The 15,217-nt window shown below is 37.1% G+C and overlaps 1 protein-coding gene across 6 annotated transcripts in view; it reads left to right on the top strand.

The window, feature by feature from the left end:
* SMAP1 (small ArfGAP 1) overlaps window positions 1-15,217 on the top strand; it is a 101,960-nt gene that overhangs the window by 16,541 nt on the left and 70,202 nt on the right. For all 6 annotated transcript variants that reach the window (XR_012622646.1, XM_074819807.1, XM_074819806.1 and 3 more), the window contains exons 2-3: window positions 10,480-10,613; window positions 11,309-11,394. Coding sequence is in view for 5 of the 6 variants with exons in the window: in XM_074819807.1 (XP_074675908.1) it covers window positions 10,480-10,613; window positions 11,309-11,394 (220 nt within the window). In the remaining variant the exon portion in view is untranslated. The remainder of the gene's footprint in view (window positions 1-10,479; window positions 10,614-11,308; window positions 11,395-15,217) is intronic.

Genomic DNA, 15,217 nt, shown 5'->3' with positions numbered 1-15,217 from the left:
AGCAGATGCTTATATAACCTTTATCCTGTGTCTGGCTGTGTTGAGGGGCTCTTGCTACATCCCAACAGAGTAGCATAGATTTACACATTTATTTTTTTTGTATCAGTAATGCTTTTACTTGATGCTTAGCTATCAATTTATGAAAACATTTTGTAAGAGCTCGCTGTTCCCCAATTTTCCTTTTATTTCTGCATATAAAAGGAATATAAATTGTACACTTAAAACAGTAAATCTTTTAGCAGTTCCTTGCTGACAAGGGAAAAATTGCAGTCAAGACCAGCTCCAGAAGCTTCCTATTAATACTGTAATATGCTAGGTAACCTTGTCTTTTTTAGAAAGTACCAAATGCTGCTAACAGGAAATGACAGCTTACACACCTTATTCTTGCAGCTTGAACTCTGACACAAGCAGTCTTTCTCTTTGCCAGCTAACAGGCAGGATAAAATTAGGGTACTACTCCTTAGCCAAATTGAAATTTGATTTTTGAAGCTGTTAGCTTACTGAATGTGCCAGGGTTAGCACCTCTGTCATTTCTGGTTCTTAGGGCAGTGACTGTACTTTCCAAAGGGTGTGCTGTAGCGGGCTGGTATCCCCCAGGGCTGGTGGGAGTGCTGTGCCAGTGTCCCATGTACCCTTCATGTGCTCTGGGTAACCAGACGTGAGTGTGGCAGGTGTGGCTGCCAGCCAAGGATCAGGAGCGGCTCTCTGACAGTTCAGTAACCTGTTATGATCCTGCTTGCCTGGGCAGTGTTAGGATGGTTGGGGAAATCTGGTGTGAAATATGGCCAACTCAGGAGTACAAACTTTGGAAAACTGACCTGCAACAAAACACCTAATTAAACCGATATTTGCATTAAAAATAAGTGTTTTAATGAGGAAGGCGGTCTATTTAAATCCTGTCATCTTAGAAATAAGATGAATAGGAGGCCTTGGTGACATTTTGGGGAATGAATCCCCAAAAACCTTTTTCTCTTAATACTATTATATGTGAAGAGTGGTCAACTATGTATGTATGTAACTTCACAGTGAACTCTAAATATTTTATTTAATTTGTTTGACAACTTAGTATTTACATGATACCATTACCTAATGTTTCGTAAAGTGATTTTTTTTTTTTATTTTGGAAAAACACACATCTCGCAAAACTCAGATTTTTAGTAAATGGCTGTTTGTTTATAGGGCCAAAAAACTTTAATTCTTTCACTTTGTCACCTTATAAGATTGCTTGTGCCAGATGGGTATTACACAAGAAAAAGGCTGTGCATCTCAACAATAAACTGGCCTTACCTGTATATCTCCAATAGCTGTAACTAGCCAGTCCTCTGATTTACAAACTGCATTTTTTCCATGTTCCTACCTTAATTTCCTGTATAAGGCTTTTGATGTTTGAAACGTTGTATGACTTGAATATATTCCAGAATTAAAGCAGTTATCAAGCCAGCCAGTTAATTTTGTGGCTTAAACATAGAACTGAAAGAATACTCATGTCACTGTACTTCTTTACACAGCCCTTGAAATAGGGATGCTGTCTTAATTTCTCTGAAGCATTTTTGACAATTACTGATGCTATTGAAGCAAATGGATCAGTGAGCTGAAGGAATAATTGAAACTGGTTGATATGTATTTCTCTCTGACCTAGAGGTGGAACAGGTTATGCAGGGGAAGTGTTTCATTTGGACTCTTCGGAGTTGTGAATAGGATGGAACTTAATGGATTTGTTGATGACTTCCATGAAAAACGGTTATCCAGATAGAAAAGACAAATTTGGAGGGTATCTGTCCCTGAAATTCTATACCATTTACCAGACACTGGCTAAAAATAGCCAAGTGATGTTCTAATGCTTGTTTTCCCACTGTTCTTGCAGTACATCTTGAACCACAGAAATCTCTGCTGTTATCAAGCAGGGCTCTGGAACAGTGTGTTTAGTTGCTTGAATTGTCTGCCTTCAGTGCAACTTTATGCTGTTGAGTTTGATTTTACTTAAAACTACTGAAATAGCTCCTCTTGTTTGAACTCCCCCCCCCCCCCCCCCCCCCCCCGATTTTTAATGTGGCTAATTTTAAGTTCTCAAATTCTGGTCTTGATTGTCAAAACACAGACTTACTAAGCTAGCTATAAGAGACTTCTAAAGACTAGAGGTATGTTTAAGCTACAGTCTTTTGTTGCCTCTGTTTATATAAAACAGTATTTTGCTGCATACTTAGACAATGACATCTGAAAAGCATGTGAAGACTGCACTTGCATGGTTTTCCTACTCTTTGGGTATGGAAGTAAAGCAATGAAGCCCCTTCTGTAGAAGAAAAGAAAGCAAGCTTAGTATGGGGGAGTAGATGTGACACAATAATGTGCTTCAGGCTATTCATTCTGCTTAATCAGATCAAGAAGGTAAATAGCCCCATATCAGCAGTCTCAAAAGACTAAAGGTTCAAGGACCTCAAAGGACATTTTATTTGGGAATAAAGATTCTTGTATTGTGGTTCTTGCACAGTTTCCTTTGGTTCAAGATCTTTATGCAAGGTCTGCAAGATCTTTTATTCTTTCTAAGATTTGTTCTTTAATTCACAAAGTCTGATTCAGTGGACATGATTAATATTGCAGTTAGGTTTTTTGTGTTGTATGGGGGGGGTGTGTTCTCAGATTTTTTTCTCTTTTCCTCTCTGAGAGTCTGTGAATCAGAAATGGTTGGAGATGGTAGATGTGATACTATCTTTTTGGGGGAGAACTAAGCAGCCTCCAATGAAGTTAGTAAGAGATGGTCTTTGAAGCAGCAGGATTAGACTGAAAATCGGTGATAGTAATTGTATTGGTTTTGAGCATTTCAGTAATGCCTTGACTTTTAATCCCTGTCTCTAGTGGGTTACACTTCAGGGAGAGAAACTATCACTGTTCTTCCCTGGGTAGCCACTGGAGGAGGGACTGTGTTACTTAGCTCTTCTTGTGTTGAATTACACAAAGTACAACTTCTGCTTACTTGTTTTCCTTCTTTTCTCTGTATCTGATATGAGTGCTTGTCTTCTGTTCATGAAATTACAGAAATTGCAGATGTTTCTTGAAAACGTTCATTGATAACCTGGTTGAAATCTTGCATAGCGGGACACTTGCGCAGTATGAATTGCGTGGGGGATTAATGGAGAGAGAGCACTGCATGGGCATGCTTGTACTGATGCAACCACTGAGGCTTTTTGGTGAGGCCTTGGCCAAAAAGTGATAGTTTTTAGGAACTGGAGTCGGAAGATGTGTAGGTTTTCTTGCAGTTAATTCTCTGCTCCACAAGATGGAGCCAGTTATTTGACAAATGAAGTCTGTCAACCATCAGCAGAATTTGAAGACACAGAAGAGAATTAAAGTAACTTCACCGTGCTTTATGGTCAAAGGACAGGCAGGGTGCAGTTGAGTGAAAGGAAGAATTGTAGTCTGTCAGAAGTCTTTGAAGATGTTGGCCTAAGATAAGGTTGCTACAGACTATATTGAGATGCAAAGCAGTTAGTGCTCTATGTAATACTTGGCTTCCTTCCTTGTAGAATTGCTAATTGGTAACTGCAAGAATGTAGAGTGAAAACTAACTTTGTTTTTATGTGCGTCTGTAATACAAACCTTATTTAAACTCAATCTTGACAAACTTTCTTCATTTAAAACTTTGTCTCAAATTTATTAGTCTCCTAACTGGTTTTATGCACACAGTGTAAAGGGTTCAGAGTAGTTTGCTGAGATGTAAAACAGTCACCCTTCCCTTTGACAGCAAGTAGAAGATGGAAGGGCTGTGTGTTTGCTTTCTCTACCCCAATTCTGACCTCTGTTGCTCTCTGTAAGTTGTGATGTTTAGTAAGAGTGGGCAGCACCTGTGTTGCAGCAAAAGAAGTGTTTCAATATTAACCTGCAGTTCCAGTAAGCTGAACAGATGGTAGTGGACTGATGGAGGGGAGGAGATTTTGAATTACTGTGGTAAGGGAGGCAACCATCATCATTCTACTTTGTAGCCATATCTGCAGTAATCTTATACTTCCTTCTTTGTGGACATCCCCCAATTACGTCATATCCCAGTACTTTTGTTTTCTTTTGCCTCTTTTTGGTTTGTTCTGGTCTCTACTGCTTTTTTTCTTTTAACTTGTTTGTATGACAGGTAGTCCTATTCCTGCCCAGTCTTGTCTAGTAGCAGATAACCTTTCTCACTAATTCCTTACTGCAGGTAGAAACTGAGTAGAGGATGGAGTGTTGACTGAGATGTTTAAAGCAGTTAAAGGATTTTTATACAAACTAATTAAACGGAGAGCTAAAGGGATGTTTCACACTGTATTGACTGCCTGGATTCATATACTTTTAGTATATAAGGCTTCCATGTTTTTTGTAATGCAGATAAAAGTACTTTTTCCTCAGTCTTTTAAATGAGCAGTATCTTATGAACCTTGTTTTGTGCTTGGTACAGGACTATGCATTCATTGATGCAAAATAAAACTCAAGCAATTTGTAATAAAACTTAAACCTTGGGCTTCTAAAAACTAATGTGCTTTGTCTTGTGTTTGCTTTGGAAATGCACTATACTAGCTTCAGTATTACCATTCCTGTCATTCTTGCCCGAAGGTCTATATCAGCTGTACCCACAAAAATTTGGTTGTTTCAACTATAATTACATTAGCAGAGCATCAGCAATGCTGCGAGCGTTTATTGCAGCTTCTTCAATCAGCTTTCTAATCTAGCGGAGTAGAACATACGTCCCAAACTGAATGAGTTATAGGGACGGGGAAGAAAGGTACATAAAGGAGTATATGCACACACATTAGGCACGTGCAAGGTACTAGTCCACTTTAAATAATATGGAGGAGAAACATCTCATCAAAAATTACATCCTGAAGAGGGGAAAGTGTGGGGAAAAAGTGGGTAAATTTTTGAGATGTTGGGACAAAACCTTTCACCTCACTAGAGAATATGCAAAAATGATGCCTTCTTCACAAAATTCACACTTTGAAGTGCATTTTTAGAATAAAAGAATGTCATATGAAGATGGATAACTTTCAGCAATTGCCTCATGTGAAGACTGGTATCTGAAATTATGTAAATTTCTTTCAAGCTCTTTATTGCTTAAGCTTTAAACAGCTGAAGTCAGTTTTTGAAATGTTCTCGGTTTTTCAGTAGCTGTAGATATTTCTGCAAGTAGAGAGAATGTTTGTTCTGTACAATAACTATACTGGTATGAAGTCTACTGTAACTGGAGAAAAATCTCTTCGGGTTGTTTCTTAAATTCACAAGTTATCTAGCAATTCTAAAAACTTAGACATACCAGGAAACATTGTGTCTTGTGGCTACATGTTTCTTTCATTCTTAGAGTCAAAATGGTCTTTAATAAAGGAGTCCTTAAATAGTCTAAATATGTCCCAATTAGTGCTGTTTCTGTGCATCTAATTGAGTTCTAGTTTCCGCTCAAAACTTGGTATACAATTCCTGAATGCAGACTAATGTAGTAGTGGGTGTGGTGGGTTGACCCCATCGAGCAGCTGAACACCCACCCTACCTCTCATGCTTTTTCCTCTCCTGTGGAATAGGGAAAAAAATAGAAGGAAGGTGAAAAGACTTGTGGCTTGACATCATGAAGTTTAATAAGGAAAGCAAAAGCTGCACATGCAAGTGAAGCGAAAAGAGAAAGTAACTCACTACATGCCATCAGCAGGCAGCTACGTCCTGGAAAGCAGCAGGGTCTCGGCATGCGTAACAGTTGTTTGGGAAGGCAGATGCCATTACCACAAACGTTCCCCCTTCTTCCTCCTCTTTTCCGCCAGCTTTTGTTGCTGAGCACCATGTCATATGGTTTGGGATGTCCCTTGGGTTAGTTGGGGGTCTGCTGTCCTTGACTGTCCCCTTCTGGCCTCTTGCCCGTCCCCTGTCTACTGGGTGGGAATGGGAAAGAAAGCCTTGACTGTGCAAGCGCTGTCCAGCCATAGCCAAAACATTAGTGTTATCAACACTGTTTTAGTCACAGATCCAAAGCCCAGCTCCATACCAGCTGCTCTGAAGAAAGTTAACTCCACCCTAGCCAGGCCCAGTACAGCGGGACATGTTGCTTGGTATTCTCCATTTAACATGTAATAGCCAAGACTCCAAATTAATTTGTGTGAAGCCATACGACAGCTCAAATCCATCTTTCTGTTCAGCTCTCACAACAAGTTTGCACTTGTGCTGTGTTTAAATTTCAAATCAAAACTTAATCACTGCTTTTTATGAGGGTAACTGAATTACAGTTGACAGCAAGACTAAATATGCACAATAAACCTTGTGGGATTTTATTCCGGATTAGTTATTTTAAGGGTTACTTAAATTGTTAATGGTAGACCATCCCAAGGAAGGTTGTTAGGCGTTCACAGGAATGACCTAACGCATTCAAAATTTTGTCTTGATAATTTCTCTGGAAAATAGCACACACCTTCAGAGCTGACTTAACTACCTATTAAGAACTGAAAAGGAAATGTAAGTCTAGTCAGTACACAAATGTAAGAAAGAAATGAAAGTTAAGATTGAAAACAAAAAAAAATTTCTCATTTTGGAAGCAGCAATCTGTCTTCAGGTTGCTGAATTTTTTTTCCTTGGTTCATCCAGGCAGGTTTCAGGGACTTCATAGTATCCTAGCATATAGTCTAGGATAAACATTGGTTGCTTTCAGGACAGCAGAAGTCCTGTGGCTTTTTTCCTTAAATTAACTTTAGCAAAGGATGAAAGAGGTTGAAAATATTTTTAAGCAGTTATCTGTATCTTAAATGACTGAAGAAATTACTTGAAGTGTATTTTTATATAGGAGTGGTGCATTGATAGTGGTGCAGCAAGCTGCTGAAGTACAGCTCAGCTCTTCTGGTAGAAAGCTTGTATTCAAATGGCTTTCAAAAGAATAAAATTACAATTGTATTAAAACTTATTTCAAACAGTATTTCGTGTTAATATTGGCTGATTGGAGTTGCACTGTGTAATGCAGGTCTTGATAGGTAAGATAGCATTACTACTGACATGTAAAGGTGTTTGAAATAGCATAAAATAGCAGTCATCAAGACCCTTAATGTCCAGTCTTAATTTCTGAAGCCAAATGTCTGTCTTCTTATTTGGCTAACAAAATATATGCAGCAGATAAACTAGGTTACTTTTGTAAATTTTGCTGAAGAAAAACAAGTGTATCTTTAAGGACTCAACCAGAATAAACCTGTGATGTTTCTATTAAGTGTGAAATACTTCCTGTGTACAGAAATAAGGTTCCTGACTTCACACAAAATTGAGATAACTGTAAATTGTTTATTGAATCAGTCCAAATTACTGTTAAACATTTGTCACACAGGAAGGTTTACAGACTAAGCTTTAGTTGACTCTGGTTAAGTCAAGCACAGCTGGTTTGATGCCCATGCAGAAAACATTATTTTGTAACTTCCTTTGCTTAACTGTGACTGTAATTGATTGAATTAATTAAAACATTTTTCATTTGAAATGTTTAATATTCCATATTGTCATGAATGAAATAAATTCAGAGATTGCACATGAATATTTTTGTCTGGCCTCAGGTTTGTCTGTTATTCCACTGCTTAATTTGTTACTTTATTGCTTAAATATATTTGATTTCCCTAAGTTATTTCAGAAATAAGTACAAATTAATGAAATCTTAGCTTCTGGGGAAATATAAAACTGTTATTTTCCAAGAGAAAATCAGCTAATTCACAAGCTGTATTATGATCTTTTTTTTTGTTAACAAAATTTTAAGTTAAAATATTATACTGCGAAGTTAATGATCTCTCTCTTCATTTATTAAGAGAGACTTCAGTCATATCAAGCCCTCATTCTGGTCTTGCGTCATTAATATAGAACTTGCCTATCTGGGATATCACAGCTGAGGAAGAACCTCAAGAATAGGAATCTCATATGGTGTGTAGTTGTACAAACTCTGCTGTGGTAAAAAGATTATAGTGACTGTGTAAACACCCTATAGGATAAAAATATGGACATCATATAGGTACTACAGATGAACACCTCTTCTCCATATAGTAACCTGACCAAAACTGGCTTCCTGTTTAGAAGGCACATCCTTGTGTTACAGTTCAGGGGAAAAACTGGAGAAGCTGTTGGGCACGCAAGACCTTGCCTTACCTTTTTGTTTCTGAATCGTCATGGCTCCATTAAGCAATTGCATAAACTGAAGTACTTTATCCACAATGGAGTGGCTAAGGACGTTTTTTGATTAAGTTTCTTCTGGTGTACTACTTTAGCTGAAACTTGATTAATATGTTGAGGCAAATGGCCAGCAAAACTCTATCCTGAAGCACTAAAACTTAAAGTAGTATAAATTGTAAGTGGGATCTTCCTGTACTATAGATCTTCACAGACTGTAAGGACAGGGTGAGCATTTTGTGTCTGTAGTGTTTTATAGGGGAAAATAAAAATGCAGGTCAACAGGTTGCTAGTTGTTAAACTATTTGAGACAGACATTGCAAACAGCTTCACTGTTCATTCTTACCTGACAAGTAGTAGTTTTAACATAGAAGTGGCATGTGGGAAATGATGTGTTAGTTAACAGAGTAACTGATAGATCTCTTGACCCCTGAAATCTAATTTTATGATGGTAGCACTTATTTCAAAAACTGACAGTCACCTTAATCATTTTGGTCTTAAAGGTCAAGCAGTGGACATCAGGTGGTCTGACTTTTTGAGATCTTGAACAAGACAAATTAAAAGCAGGGTGGCTACCCAAAATATAGCCAGTATTTCCACTAGTAAGAAGACTTCTTGCAACAAATCTGGGGAGCTGTGAATACGTCTTGGGACTTTTGAATACCAATTCAAAAGAATGGAGTCTAACTGAAAGGATTTCTCCTGCTTCCTCATTTTTGCTATTGTTGAACAGTATGCGCTATCAGGACTTTTCTTTTTTCTGTTCTGTCCCTCACAGATGAGTAGGCTAGGGGTGGGTGGGCAAGAAATTGGGAGGAGACACAGCTGGGACAGCTGCTGACTCTTAATTGACGATTCCATACCATGTGATGATGTGCTCAGCAATAAATGCTCAAGGAATGGAGGAGGAAGAAGGGACATTCTTGGTTATGGTGTTATCTTCCAAAGCAAGTGCTGTGTGTGCTGAGGCCTGGCTTTCTAGGAAGTGGCTGGACGCCTGCCTGCCACTGGGAATTGGTAAAGAAATTTTTATTTTCTTTATTTTCTTTTTTTTCTCTTTTTCCCTCTTTTTTTTTTTTTCTTTGCTTTGTGCAGTTTTTGCTTCACTTATTAAAACTGTTGTTATCTCAGTCTACAAGTCTTCTCACCTTCCTTCTCCTTTCTCCCTGTCCTGCAGGAGAGGAGAATGAGTGAGCAGCTCTGTGGGTGTTTGTCTAGGGTCAACCCAGCACACTCCTAAGCTAAAGATCAGGAGAGGAAGGCATAAAATTATTTTCTAGGCCCCAGGAAAGCGTTCATACAATATATTAATATTGAAATGCAAACTGCTGCAGTTGCATGAGTGGGCTAGATGTGCATCTGTTGTTCAAAGGCAGAAAATAATTGCTCAGAATGTTTTCTGCCTATTCAGTGCACCTTCTTGCTTTTGATGGTTACTTAGAGCTCAGAACTAGATGGACTTTAAAGCAGTACCTTTAACAGTGGTGGTGTACTGACCTGGAATAAACAGATATAAACGTGTTTAATTTGAGACTGTGAGTAACTTCAAGTCAAACATCCCAAATGTCACTGTGGGAGTTCAGGCCAGCATACTTTAGGTCTGTCTCAACATGCCAACACAGCTGAGAAGTAATAGTAAGGTTTATAAATCCACCCGATTCTGTGAGAAAATTCATTGGGCTGTGAATGGCAACTCATAGTGTAGTTTAGGAATCAAGAATACTGAATATATTCAGTTTCCCACCATTCTAGTCATGGATATTTTCATCAGTTGGTTTTGCAAATCTCTGTATAATCAAAAGTTGCGTGCTACTATTGTAAAGTCTGTTCTATGTGAGGTATTAAAGGATTTGTTGCATTAATATAAGATTGCCCTGCATATAATATCAAGTTAAGTACAGATGCATGTCTTAGGAAGCTTTTAATTGGAGAGAAAGGGGCAACTTCTACTCATTTCTGATGATTCTTGTATCTGATGCATAGCCTTAAGGATTATTCAAGATGTAAGCAAAATCTTCTTGTTACTAGTAAGCCAACTTTCTAAAGTGGGTTTTTTTGGTTGGTTGATTGGTTGGTTTTTTTGTTGTGTGTGTGGGGCAGTGGACACAACATATGACTTCCTAGCTTAATCTAACTCAAATGTTACGTGACATCCCTTAGAAGTAGAAAGCCATAAATAAAATTGCTAACAATGGAGATTATTAGAAGTAATGGATATCCTAGAGAAAGAGCTGTGAACCTTTATTCAGACTTGTTTATTTCTGTTGTCAATATAGAATTATGCCAAAGAAAATCTTAACATTATATGGAATTTTGAAAATAACGCATTTATTTCCCCATTCCCCTTAGGTCCAAGATGGGCCTCTTGGAACACCGGTGTTTTTATTTGCATCAGATGTGCTGGAATACATCGAAATCTTGGGGTCCATATATCAAGGGTCAAGTCTGTCAACTTGGACCAGTGGACACCAGAACAAATACAGGTAAAATATTCTAAAATATGTTTTCAATTTGGAGGGAATGCAAGGAGCTCTTTTGAAAGGATTGGAGTTTATCATGCAACCCCAACTTACATTTTTTACAATCAGAGTAGTTCTTAATGTGTTATATTTATACTCTAATGAATTTAAGTTCTGAAAACTCACTTCAGAAATTTGTTTAGCTATCTTTTCTGTATCATTTTAGATGTACTGTACCTTGCCACGAGGACTCTGAAAGCTGTTTCTTTGTCAGAAAATATGTTGTAAGCCTTTTCCTTTTCAGTAGAGGACAGTAGGTAGCGTTCATATATCTGTCTGATTCTTGATTGCATTTTTTTGGTGTACCAAGTACTGACTTCCAGGTATGTTCCAGTCTGAAGCCTCTTTCTGTTGCCAGACAAATTTTATTACTTCGGTTCCTCCTGGTCTGAAGAGCCATCCTGAGAGATGAAAGCTTATATTTCACTGGATGGGTTAGTTTACACCGTAAACAGCATCTATGTTGTTAGCTTTTGTCCAGCAAGTCTTGGCAGCAGCCCTCCTGTGCCATGGGAACATCTCCCAAGACATACAGCAGCAGAGAGGTCTCCAAGTTAAAAACTTGCAGTGTCATTTAAGACACCAATACCATTCTGACTATTTCAGGATTTAAATTACTGATGGACATGAACTAACTGTTTCCTACCACTTTTCCTTAGTGCATGCAGGAAATGGGAAATACTAAAGCAAGACTACTCTACGAAGCTAATCTACCAGAGAACTTCCGAAGGCCTCAAACAGATCAGTATCCTTTTTGTTTTAGCTTTCACATTGAAATGACTTTTAATGCAGTTTAGATGTTATGACTGTCTCAAGGAACTGCTACATTTGGCAACTCACCTTATTTATTTCATTGATATTGTTGTATAAGAAATGACAGAGGAATTTGGGAATGGTTCAGAATAGATTTAAATTACTTCAGTTATAGCAAATCTGCTTTGTAATGAGATTTGGCAAGACCCAATTATTTTTGCTTTCAAAAGAGGTGACTTCATAAATTCCCTGTATGTAGGAAGTTAGAGTGATACTAGAGAGCTCTTGAATATTCTGTCTTTATCTTGAGTAACTGACAACTGAAGTTAGAAACATTTGAAGAGGAAACAATGAGCTGAATGGTAAAATAAGCCATTAGATCTTACTCAAGTGGTGTATGGTTTTCTCCTCTAGATTAAATATTCTGTAACTTTTTGGAGTTGAAGTGTATACGTTCTGTGAAGTGTGCAAACACAGATGACTAGCATGGGAATATCTAAATAAACCAAACCTCCCTGACAGCCACCACTTGTGTTGGTGTGTGGTTATCACCATGTACCTAGAAGGGGAGGATTGAAGAAAAAGTTGTCTACTGCCAATAAATAGCTTTCCTCAAAAAATACCTTTTTCAAATGTACTGAGTCATTAGGCTAATGTATAGTGACATTAATTTAGGTTTGTATTAGCTCCTGATTTAGTGATGTTAGTCCACAGGTAGGATTTGCTTCACCTGATCTTACTGGAACTCTTCAACTATAATGAGATCCTAATGGAACTCTTCAACTATAATGCGATCCTAAACACGTACTGTTAAGTGAGCTGAATCTTTCCCCAACTCTCTTAGCCTGATGATGATACAGGCTGTGGAGGCTGATAAATGGACTTAGTTGTAGCTGGATCTGAATTTTCTCTTTCTATATCCAAAAGTCATTTTGTTTCTTCTGCTTATTAGATACTATGCTCGATATGCTATGTGCAGAAGACTTTTTTTGGAAGGGTTAGATTCCTCATTATAAAATGCACTTGAGCAAAACAGATATGTTTTTTCATATTCCAGTAACTTTTAAATTATACATACACATAAGAAAAAAGTGACTGGAATCAGATAGCACTGTAGTATTCCAACTGTAACATTATGGGACTTTATTTCAGCCATAAGACTGAAAGACTTTGGCTAAAACTCACTCAAAAGTGGATCTTGAAGATGTTTATTTTGTTCTTACTGCAGCTAACTTGAATTCACTGGTGCTATTGCAGGAGAAGCAATAATGCTTTACTCTAAGCTTTCCTTGTCAGACCAGACCAAAACTCTCATTTTTAGACTTTAAAAATAGTTCTTTTGTTGACACTGTATACCTTGAAATAATTACATAGCCTTTTGAACAGTTGTCAGTTTCTAAGTGGTAGACTTGGTCAACTGACTGTATTTCATTGCATGTCTTTTCTTTATTAAAAATACAGTGCCAGGAGAGAGGAAGCCAACATTTTCTGGTTTATTTCTCAATTTCCCCATAACTTTGGCAGCTACTTACCTATTTGGCATTCATGACAAGCTGTTGTGTTATGGTCTTTTTTTGCCTTCCCTCTTTGCCCTTTGTATCACTACAAAATCAGCATTGCGTCTCGTCAGTATTCTGATTATGAACATTCTCAATATTCTGAATATTCTTTTGGATGAACTATGAAAATTCTTTGCATGTAATGATCACTTTTGTATATGTTCTATATTAGTGTTTTAACTTCCTGTAGCACTTATTTCTGGTTTTTAGGTAGTAGAATGGAGACACAGGAGAAACATGTATGTGGGATCTGCCCGAAATCTCCTGCTAAAGGTTCCCATCACTTCTGTTTCTTAATCACAAGACTGACCTTTCTGAGCATTTTTTTATTCTTCCCTTGTACTTGACAGGGATACTCTGGCATAGAAGTTAACTTTGAGGATCATCTTGATGGTTTTTTGTATGGCAGCTTTAGCTTCCTGTTTCAAAGTGTTTTTTTCCAAGGGTAGAGCAAATCATTTTTTTGTCTCTTAATTTTGCTTACTTCTTAAAACAGTTTTGACATCTGTTGAGGTTGCTTAAAATTCTTTTGTTAACAAGAGCACAGTTGGTTATTGATCTGAAGAAACTTAGATGTGGTCCAAAAATTCATGGATGTTGAAGTGGCGTAACTTGAATAAAGTGGATGTTTTTCAAAATATGCAGCTTAATACCCCAGTGTAATAGCATCCTGAAAAATTAAACCCTATGAAATATAAATACTTATGATTCTGTGTTAATAATTTTCAAATTAAAACTTTCTAATTGTCTGAAATACTAAGTGTGCATTCTGGAAAACTGTTGAAAATAGGGAAATATTTATGCAAAAGAACTAAAATATCTAACACCAAAATCTGAGCAACCAAACCTTAGAACACTTGACAAAATAAATGGGCCATCTGAAAATGTTAATTTTGGCAAATAACTTAAGACTTTTTATTTGAAGAAAGGATAGGTTGTTCTAAGGTGTTTTATAACAATCAAGTTTTGAATCTTTTCTGTTTACTTCTAAATTAGTTATAATTTAATACAGTTATCCAGTTACAGCCCAAAAACATAGAAAAAAAAATTAAATTCCATCTCTATCTCTTCCCCCCACTGAGATTATGTAATACAGTAATTTGTACTGCAAGTTGAAAATAAACTTTCTGAGGGAATCCTGTTTAGTCTTAGCTAAATTTGAAAAATTGTGGAAGTTGCATATTACACAATTTCCATTCATCTGTAATTTGATAATATACATTGATTTTTTGGCAAAATGACAGTTCTTTGGTATGTGTAAAGAGTAATGTAGTATTAGTACTAAGGTAGATGTACTTTCAAAGTGCTCAAGATCCCCTTTAGAACGTAGATATATTTGGAAAGAGATAGAAAAGAATGTTTTGGTTTTTGCAGCTTTTATGAAGCAATGTCTTCGGGTGACACTTGCATACAATTTGAAACTAAATGTGATTGTTGATGGTATAATTTGATGCACAGAATGAACGTACTGAGTGCTCTGAGCTTAATGTTAATCTTAAGAGATTGTACGTGGAGCTAAGGCATTTTTCCATCAATTGAGGAAAGATTGCTATGAAAGTTTAAGATGCAATGAATCTGACCTTCCACAGTTGCAATTTCAATTTTTGAATGGATAATCACATTGCCGAACAAATTAGTTAAAATTTATTCTGCAGATACCAGAGAATCAGCTTTAGTAAAGTTAAAGTATTGACACTGCTTTGGATGAGCTGCTTTATGAGGCTGAAAAAATAATTGAGGAAAACAACTAGTTGTCCTTTTTGTGCTTGAGCTAGTGAGTTGTCAGTTCCAGTCTTCTACATCAATATGCCTGCTGCTATTTCCACCTTTGCTTCAATATCTTTTTATCACTAGTGTTTTAGTTTTCTTTCCCTTCCACAGAGATGTTTGTTGTAATAGGAGACTCTCCTTGAGGACTTGCTGATCTCAGGAACTGTTTATGATCACCTTTTGATGCATGGTATCATTTGTGCAAATCAGAAAACAGGTACATACATTTCACCTTTTATCTGAAGAGAAAGTATTTTTTCCCAAGTTATGATGGTAAACAATTTACTGTATACAACTACTTTTGTTCAGGTATTTGCAGTACTGCAGCATTGTAGCTTATAAAAACGAAGTGAAAATGTCCCAACTGTGGAACACTGAGTTACTTCTAGTCCATCTTTCTCATACTGTTTCATTAAGAGATTAAACTGATTAATTCTCTGTAGTAAAAAGAAACTCTTTTTGGACACTGCAGTTATTCTGTATGTA

Source organism: Strix aluco, chromosome 3, assembly GCF_031877795.1.
Source record: "Strix aluco isolate bStrAlu1 chromosome 3, bStrAlu1.hap1, whole genome shotgun sequence".
Taxonomy (NCBI): domain Eukaryota; kingdom Metazoa; phylum Chordata; class Aves; order Strigiformes; family Strigidae; genus Strix; species Strix aluco.
The sequence above is the reverse complement of the archived record's forward strand: the minus strand, read 5'-3'. Positions and strand labels throughout refer to the sequence as shown.